At 39.8% G+C, this 10,067-nt stretch overlaps 1 protein-coding gene across 1 annotated transcript in view; it reads left to right on the top strand.

The window, feature by feature from the left end:
* The first annotated feature begins 8,347 nt into the window (after positions 1-8,347).
* Positions 8,348-10,067, top strand: part of POM121C (POM121 transmembrane nucleoporin C) — a 28,505-nt gene continuing 26,785 nt past the window's right edge. Inside the window, exons 1-2 of the mRNA XM_054589740.1 lie at positions 8,348-8,840; positions 9,773-9,988. Coding sequence (XP_054445715.1) covers positions 9,924-9,988 — 65 coding nt within the window. The 5' untranslated portion in view covers positions 8,348-8,840; positions 9,773-9,923. The remainder of the gene's footprint in view (positions 8,841-9,772; positions 9,989-10,067) is intronic.

The raw sequence follows: 10,067 nt of genomic DNA, 5'->3' as shown, positions 1-10,067 counted from the left end.
AGGAACTGTAAGATTAAGAAATTTATGATTTATTAAGCCACTAAATTGCGGGGTAATTTGTTTGTAGTAACAGATAACTAATACATCTAATGTTGTAGCATCTCCCCCATTGCATTACAGTGCTGCCAAATAGAACATCAGTTTACCACATATATGCCTTTTTTTAACTCTCTATTCTGTTAGCTTGAGCTGTCTATGTATGTGTTTATTCCAACAAAATTCTGTCTTGATTACAATAACTTTTACTGATGTCTTGAAGTCTAGTAATATAAGTCCTTCAACTTTGTTATTATCATTTCGTCAAAATTGATTTGGCTATTCTGGGTTATTTGCATAGCCATGTATATTTCAAATCAGCTTGTTAATTCCTACCAAAAAAACTAGGATTTTTCATTAGAATTGCACCAAATCTGTATAGATCAATATGAGCATAATTGATAATACCTTAACAATATTGAAGGTTCCAGTCCATGAACTTGTATCTCTCCATTTATTTAGATCTTCTTTTTGTCAACAATGTTTTTCATATTTAGTGTAATGTTTTAATGTAGAAGTCTTGCACTTACTGTGTTGAATGTCTCTCTTAAGTATTTTATCTTTTATGCTATTGTTATTGTATTTTTAAATATAAAATTTCAGTTCTTTGTTGCCAGCATATAGAAATGTGATTGATTTTGTATATTGGCCGTGTTCTTTTCCTATAATCTTGCTAAATTCATTTATTAGTTCAGCAGTGGCTTTTTTGTTTTTTATAGATCACTTGAGATTTTCTGTGAACACAACTGTGTCATCTGCAAATAAAGAATATTTTTACTTCTTTTACAATTTATATGTCAATTCATTCTTTTTCTTGTCTTTATTGCCCTGGTAATATTGCATAGAACCAATGAGAATGGACATCCTTACCTTGTCCCAGTCTTTCCTCATTGTGATGTTAGCTGTGGGCTTCTGACTTGTCCTTTATTAGGTTAAAGAAGTTCCTTTCTTATCCTAGTTTGCTGGGATATTTTTAATTTAATCATGAATGGGTATTGAATTTTGTTAAATGTTTTGTACTTTACCAAACCTGTAAATTAAGATTTTTAGATCATTAACTTTTAATGTTATCATTGTCGTTTTAGGTTTGCTTTCAACATCTTGCTATTCGTTTTATATTTATTCTTTGTTATTCTTTCCCTTTTTTCTGCATTCTTTTGAATTAATTCAGTACTTTTTGTTATTCCATTAATCCTTGTTGATAATTAACAATTATTTTTCATTTTTGTTATGATTACTTTAAAGTTTATAGTATACATCTTTAACTTCATCAGAGTCTACCTTCAGGTTATAGTAGGCACATCATGTGTAGCATAATAACTTTATACTACAGGGTGGGGGAAAATAGGTTTACAGTTGTGAGTATTATGAAACAGAGTTTACTCTTGTATTATTATTGTATTATTTTCTATACAAAGAACTGTAAATCTCCTTTTGCCCTACCCTGTATACTTCTCATTCCCTGGCACTTCCGTTATTGTTGTTACATATTTTACTTTTATACATGATATAAGCCCCACAATATATTGCTATTTTTCCCTAGTTTTATTGAGATACGTGATAACATTTAAGATCTATTCTCAACTTTCAAGTATATAATACAATGTTGTTAATTGTAGTCACATTATGTACATTCAATCCCCAAAACTTACTCATCTTAAAGCTGGAAGTTTATACCCTTTAAAGAACATCTCCCCATTTCCCCCAGCCCCTGACAACTACCACTCTACTTTCTATTTCTATGAGTTTAGCTTTTTTAGATTCCACATTTAAGTGAGAACATGCAGTATTTGTCTTTCTCTGTTTGACTTATTTTACTTCGCATAATCCTTCAAGGTCCACCCATGTTGTCACAAAAGTCAGGATTGTCTTCTTTTTTATGGCTGAGTAATATTTCATTGTGTGTACATACCACATTTTCTTTATCCATTCATCTGTTGGTAGACACTAAGGTTGTTTCCACGTCTCGGTTATTGTGAATAATGCTGCAATGAACATGGAGAGGCAGCTATCCCTTCAAGATAGTGATTTCATTTCCTTCAGACATATACCTAGAAGTGAGATTGCTGGATATATGGTAGTTCTATTTTTAATTTTTTGAGGAAACTCCAAACTATTCTCTATAGCAGTTGCAACATTTTACAATTCCTTCATCAGTGCACAAGGATTCCAATTCCTCCATATCCTCATAAACTTATTTTTTTAAATAGTTGTATCCTAATGGATGTGAGATGGTATCTCATTGTGGTTTTAATTTGCATTTCTCTAATAATTACTGAAGTTGAGTATCTTTTCATGTTGATTGGAGAACTGTACATCTATGCATTTCTTTCTGAGCACTGCAGTCAGAGCATTCCATAAGTTATGTTGTCTTTGCATTTGAACTTGTATTGTTGGCCCTTGAATAACACGGGTGTTAGGTATGCTAACCTGAGGCATAGTTGAGAATCCATGTATAACTTTAATTGGCCCTCTGCATACATGGATTCCCAACTGCAAATCGAAAACGCAATTGACCCTTGAACAACTCAGATTTGAACTGTGCAGGTCCACTTACTGTATTTTGCTGTGTATAATGCTCACTTTTTTTGCCCAAATTTCTGAGGGGAAAATATGGATGCACTTTATACATGGGTATAATGATTACATACCATGGGTATAATAATCCTGTGTATAATGCTCACAAAATCATCAGTGCATATTATACACAGCAAAATACGGTATATGCAGGTGTTTAAGTTTTAGTTTTTACTGGTCTGTCTTAAAATTCAATGACTTTATTTTGCTATCTCCAATCTGCTGTTAAACCTATCCAGTGAATTTTCCCAATTATTTTATTTTTTAGTATGTTTGTTTCAAGCATCATTTTCATTTCTCTGTAAGGATTCCTTACATATTCATTCACTAAAATCATGTTTTCCTGTAATTCTTTGGACATATCTACAATCTTAGTCAGCTAAGCCTAACATTTGGATTAATTTCTATATATTGTTTTTTCCTAGACTATGGATCACATTTGTTTGTTTGTTATGGTTTTTTTGGCATGTCTAAGTGGCTTTTTATTGAATATTGTACATTGTGAACAATACTTCAGAGTCTGTTATCTCTCCACAAAGTATATGGATTCTTATTTTAGCAGGCAATGTAATTACAGGCTAATGACCTTATACTTCATTAGGTTTTGTTTTGTTTTGTTTTGTTTTGTTTTTACAGGTCAATGGAGAGCCTAAATGGTTTCCCAAGCCCCAATAACTTGGTAAGACTCCACCTCCAAATTCTTTTCCTGTGGATCTTATCATGGTTTGACTTTAGGCTTTATTAGGACCAACCTAGAGTGGGACTTACTCTGCACTCTCGTCATTAACCCGAGATGTAAATTTTCTGCTGTTTCAGCTGGCTGCAAAGGATGTTAAAGATGAGTTTACAAGACTTCTCTGGTTTAGCAGGGGCAGAACTTTCCTGGCAGTGTTCTTACTACATAACTGCTCTAACTCTAGGATCTCTGTTCTAATCTCAACTCCATATAGTATCTGCTTCTGATAAACCTCAGGTGATCTCACTCTGTGTATTTACAGCCTCACTGTATTATTCAGAACCCTCCAGAGAAACACAGCCAATAGGATGCACGCCCCCCGCCCGCCCCATTTACTATCAGGAGTTGGCTCATGCAATTATAGAGGCTGAGAAGTCCCAAGATCTGTAGTCAGCCAGTGGTGGCCCAAGAGAGGTGATAATATAATTCCAGTCCAAGGCCGAAGACCTAAAAAGTAGAAGAGCCAATAGTATGATTTTCAGTCCAAGCCCAAATCTAAAAGCAGTGGAAGACGGATGTCGCCAGCTCAAAGACAGTCAAACAGAAAGAATTCTTACTCAGCCAGCCTTTTTGTTCTATTCAGGCCTTCAACAGGTTGGTTGAGGCATACCTATTGTGGAAGGGGGGCCATCTTCTTTACTGAGTCTACCGATTCCAGTGTTATTCTCATCCAGAAACACTCTCATAGACACAACCACAAATAATGTTTAACTAGGTATCTGGGCACCCCACAGCACAGTCAAGTTGAGACGAAATTAAACATCACACCCTCCTTCAGTCACAGATCTGTGGGGAACTCACACATGGACTTCTGGAACTCCTATCTGCATGGCGCCCCAATTGGGATACTGTTCCCAAGTAGAGGCTCTGGGTGATCAGGAAAGAGTCCTGTGCTTCCTGCTGTCCTCTGCCTGAAAGTAATTGCCTCATAAATTTTGTCCATTTTTATAGTTGTTTATGGGAGGAAGACTAGACTGATGGAGGCATAGGTAAACACGCCTTACTTCCTCGCACAACTACAGAAAAAATTAACTAGATTTCAAAACAAATAACTCAGAATCATTAGAAAATTGAGCTGTATGGAAGTCCAACAAATAAAGGATTTAAAGAAGCCACATTCATCAGGCAGGTGGGAGGGGTGGAGACCTGTGGAGAGGTACAGAGAGGCGTGGAGAGGCATGGAACAGGGCGGTCCTGCATTCACATGTGGTGGATAAAAATCGGAAGGGATACCTTGGGAACGAGGCATCCCAACCCCAGACCAGACCACCCAGCCTAGGGTTCCAGCGCTAGGATAGTAAGTTCCCATAACTTCTGGCTATAAAAACCAGCAGGGGTTGGGGCAATGGAAGAAACTGCAGGAGTCTCAGGAGACTCCTCCGAAAGGGCCTGCAACAGATTTAGGACTTAGGCAGATCCACTCCATCTGGGATTCAGTACCATGGCAACAGCTGGAAGGGAACGAGTAGTATACAGGGAGAAATGGAAGTGATGGTATCACGGCAAGTGCTGGGAGACAGCTTCCTCCTGGGCAAAACTCCAGAGGCTAGGCAGCGGCACTGTCCCTTCTCTGCACCCTCTCCCATGCAGAGTAACAGAGCTGTGACATAGGTTGCCCTGCCCTGGCGATTACCTAAGCCTCCACCAATACAACTTACAGGTGCACTTTTCTACAACAGGCCATGCTACTAAGACAGGGAGTCAAAGCAGCTCTACCTAATACACAGAAACAAGCACAAAGAGGCTGCCAAGTTGAGGAGACAAAGATATATGGCCCAAATGAAAGAACAGAACTCCAGAAAAAGAACTAAACAAAATGTAAATAAGTAACCTATCAGATGCAGAGTTCAAAACACTGGTTATCAGGATGCTCAAGGAACCCATTGGATAGTTCAACAGCATAAAAAAGACTCAGGCAGAAATGAAGGATACATTAACTGAAATAAAAATCTACAGTGAACCAACAGTGGAGGGGATGAAGCCGAGAATCAAATCAATGCTTTGGAACGTAAGGAGGAAAAACACATTCAATTAGAACAGGAAGAAGAAAAAAGAATTTTAAAAAATGAGGATAGGCTAAGGAACCTCTAGGACATCCGCAAATGTACAAACATCTGAATCGTAGGGGTGCCCACAGGAGAAGAGGAAGAGCAAGAAACTGAAAACTTACTTGAAAAAATAATGAAAGAAAACTTCCCTCATTTGGTGAAGGAAATAGACATACGAGTCCAGTAAGCTTGGACAGTCCCAAATAAGTTGGACCCAAAGAGGACCACACCAAGAGAAATCATAATTAAAACACCAAAGTTTAAAGATAAAGTGAGAATCTGAAAAGTAGCAAGAGAAAAGCAGAGAGTTACCTACAAAGGAGTTCCTGTAAGACTGCCAGCTGACTTCTCATAAGAAACTTTGCAGGCTAGAAGGGACTGGCAAGAAGTATTCAAAGTGATGAAAAGCAAGGACCTACAAACCAAAATTACTCTATCCAGAAAAGCTATCATATAGAATGGACGTGCAGATAAAGTGCTTCCCAGACAAGGTAAAACTAAAGGAGTACATCATCCATTAATATATGGAATGTTAAGGGAATTATATAAGAAAAAAGATCAAAACTATGAACATTAAATGGCAATACATTAAGAACTATCAATTGAATGTAAGAAACAAAGTAATTAAACAAGCAGAACAGGAACAGAATCATAGATACGGAGATAATCTGGAGGATTATCAGTTGGGAGAGGGCAGGCAGTTGTGGGGTAAAAGGTGCAGGGATTAAGAAGTACAAATTGGTAGATACAAAATAGACAGGGGGATACTAAGAACAGTATAGGAAATGGAGTTGCCAAAGAACTTACTGTAGTTTGGTGTGTATAATGCGCACTTTTTGCCCAAATTTTTGAGGGAAAAATAAGGATGCGCACTATACATGGGTATAATGATTACATACCATGGATATAATAACAGGGATAATAATCCCATGTATAATGTGCACAAAAATGTGGGTGCACATTATACACAGCATATTATATGCGGCAAATTACAGTATATGCATGATCCATGGGCATGAACTAAGGGAGGTAGATTTCTTGAAGGAATGGGGGTACTGGGTGGAGGGGGCAAAGGCAGAAAAATTGGGACAATAGCATAATCAATAAAATGTATTTTTTTTAAATGTCTTATGTGAAATAAGTCACATTAAACAGATAGAAGCAGGATCGCCCTGGCAATGGGTTGGGGAGGAGGAGTATTGCTTGCTTTTCTTGTCTCTCCAAGTTGCTCCCAGATGTGTGATTACTGAGCCCTGGCTATCTTTCCAACCTCCTTATTCCCTCAAACATCCTAATCTCCAGCCATATTGATCTACAGTGGAACCTTGTTTTTCAATCTTAATTCGTTCTTGAAGGCTGTTTGCGAAGTGATTTGTTCAAGTGCCAAATCATACTCATACTTGTGCATTCTCTCCTTTGTTTTTTGCCTGAGAGACATACGACTGATCAAACAAGTAACAGCTTGAAAGGGTTGTCGTGGCAAGAATCAAAGTTTTGTTCAACAACTGAGCCTTTTTTCCATGAACAACTCGGTAGAGAACCGAATTGTTCGAGATGGGAGACGTTGGAGAACAGAGGTTTGACTATTGGGAGACTCTTGTGTTATACTCCTTTCCATCTCTGTGCTTCTGGGCAATGCCCCTTCAATCTGCCTTGAATCGCTTTAACCATTTTTCTCAGCTCAATTAGCACCTCCCAGCCCATCTTCCGCTTTATCATTTCTGCTCTTCTTGTGCCTCTATTATCACACCACACTGAATTGTTCCACGTATTTACTCATTGGTTGTTTCTTCTGTGTGCCCTGACTGAGGAATCAAACTCACAACCTTGGTGTATCAGGACGACACTATAACTGACTGAGATACCCAGCCAGGGCCTGAATATTAACTTTTTTGGTACACATGTTTTCCCTACTCAGCTGAGGACTTCTAAGATCAGAGAACCTGTGTTTTCTCCATTAATATCTTTAATGTGTATTAATAACAATGAATAAAGAAATAAATGAATTTCTGACAAAGTCGAGCTAGACCAAGGTCTAAATTGGCAGATCACCGTTTGTTTTTGTTTAATAGTTTTTTTAAGACACAACTCAGAGTTGTGAAGCAATCAGCATAATCTAATTCTAAAACATTCTGTTTCTCCCCAAAAGAAAACTACCCTTTAGAAGTCACTCTCTATCCCACCACTAGGAACACACTCCCAAGCCCTAGACAACTTTCTTAGACCACCAAATTTAACATAGGTAAATTGATCACAAATCTTTAAAATCTATTCTGGACCATGGGAAATTTGGTAGGAAATTGTCCCACTTTATCAACTTGTACTGCAGAAACTCCAGGTTAGATCTGCAGTTTATTAGATTATTTGATCGGGATTTTATTAAAACTAGACCCACATTTAACAAAGGTGATTGGTTTGGGTTGGTCTTCCTTTCCACTGTTTCTGTTCAAGTAAATCCTTTGAAGCTGTTTATACTTCGGCAGAAAATACGTTAACTGGAAAAACCTCACACGCTGTGGTAGCAATTTTGAAAAGTGCCTGATAGTCTGTTTTGGAGTTTAGCCCATGGTATAGGAAGATACCATGAATTAAGCATTACATAGTCGCTTTCTGGAGCTTTTATTTTTAACCTGATTCTTCACAGGCTCACCTCTGGATGGGTGCTGTGTGGGTGGACACACAAGAGACCTGGAAAATCAGAACTTGGTTTCCGGAAAAGCCGCATTTTTCTAATTGGGTCGGGTCCAGCCCGTGGCCCGACGTTCCCTCTCGCGGTCGCGCATTTGAGTCGCGTACGCAGTGACGCATGCGACGCGAGGTAACGCGCCGCGCGGCGCGGTGCACGCTGGGATATTTAAGTCTTCTCCGCGGCGCGGAGCCGCGATGTCTCCGGCGGCTGCGGCCCCTGGAGGATGCGAGCGGCGGCGGCCAATAGCGAGTGTCAGGGACGGTCGGGGCCGGGGCTGGGGTTGTGGTGGGGCGGCGCTCCTCGGCCTGTCGCTTCTTGGCCTCGTCCTGTACCTAGTACCGGCGGCGGCTGCGCTGGCCTGGCTGGCCGTGGGGGCTACCGCGGCCTGGTGGGGACTGAGCCGCGAGCCCAGAGGTTCGCGCGCCTTGTCCTCGCTTGTTCGGAACGCGCGGCGGCAGCGAACACTGCTCGCCTCGCCTCCAGCCAAGTTGGCAGTAAACGGAAATCTCCTAGAGCCGCGGACCCTGCTCGAAGGACCCGATCCTGCTGAATTGCTCCTTGTGGGCAGTTACCAGGGCAAGCCCGGCCCCCCGCAGCCTGCACGGGTTCCGGAGGCCACGGATCTGCGGGAGAGGCCTGTCGGTCGCCCACCCACCCGCACCGCGCCTCCGACTCACTCGGCCTATTACGTTCACCACATTCACTCCTCTCACCCCACTTCCCTTCTCCGATCTTCCAGAAGGCCTTCCCACAGGTAAGGTAACGCTAATCTTTCCCAGACCCTCCTCTCTATCGACTGGCTTTGAATAGAGGACTTAATTTTTAAATACGATTTTCTTTCATTAAGTCCAAAGGGAATTCTGTGTCGTTTGGTCCTCTTTAAACATCTTGGTGCATATCTACTGTGTCTTCTCCCGCCCTTTAACCTTTGGAATGAAGTGATGCCACAACTGTTCTTTCCAGTTCTTAAAACTGTCTGAATTTTGATACAGTATAGATTTAGCATAACACTTGTTAAAACTAAAATACTCCTACTTTGGGCGAAAATGTCTTTATTTTTCGAGTGTGGTCATACAGTATTTTTTAAAATATTTTTTCTTTGGACCAATAAGAGAAATTTTATCAGTGTAGCTGAGCCCAAAGAGGTGTTCCCAGGAAACAGTTCTTCCATTGATACAACTTGATAAAGATGATCAAATTAGACATTTTCTTTTAGTCCCAATAGTGGATAGATATATATGAGAATACAAATATTTGGTGAGAATATTAGGTTCTTGATAAATAAATTTAGCTGAGAAGATGAACATTCAGGTTTTGAAAAGTATTTGACTCTGAGTGTTTATTACTGATGACATACTGAAAAGATTGAAGGATTCTTGACAAGTTTCTCCCTGCTTGTCCTAACGCACACTTTTCTTCATTTGTAGTTTTACTTGTGTGGACGGGGTTTTCAATTTCCCTTTCAAATTGTTGACGTCCACTGTAGGGATGGCTGTTACGCAGTTGCCACTTTTTGCCCTTCGGTGGAATAGCTGGAAGTTGCCATAAAAATTCTGTGTTGTGTGTTGTTTGGAGGTTTAAGCTGTCTGGAAAATATCTGAATCCATGTGGTTCTTTAGTTAGTTAAATTTTCTGACATTCTTTTAAGCTTTTGTGGTTCCTTGATGTGTCTCCTATTCTCCACAGGGATTGTGGAACTTTGTCAAATCGGTTTTTAATAACACCTCGAAGACGATATCCAATTCAGCAGGCCCAGTATTCCTCTCTGGGGGTACTCCCCACAGTGTCTTGGAATGGTTACCACAAGAAGGCTGTCCTATCTCCTCATAATTCCAAAATGGTGTGCAGCCCAGTGACAGTGAGAATTGCTCCTCCTGATAGCAAATTGACTCGTTCTCCAATGTAAGTATTGTTGGAAGAATAGACTCTTCTTTGTGTTCACTTTATTTTTCTATGGTTGTTTCTCTGGCAAGACAACTAT

The sequence above is a fragment of the Pteronotus mesoamericanus genome, unplaced genomic scaffold, assembly GCF_021234165.1.
Source record: "Pteronotus mesoamericanus isolate MK-2021 breed Mesoamerican mustached bat unplaced genomic scaffold, CSHL_Meso_final scaffold_167, whole genome shotgun sequence".
In the NCBI taxonomy this organism is placed as follows: Eukaryota; Metazoa; Chordata; class Mammalia; order Chiroptera; family Mormoopidae; genus Pteronotus; species Pteronotus mesoamericanus.
Note: the sequence above shows the minus strand (reverse complement) of the source record. Positions and strands in the feature narration are given on the sequence as shown.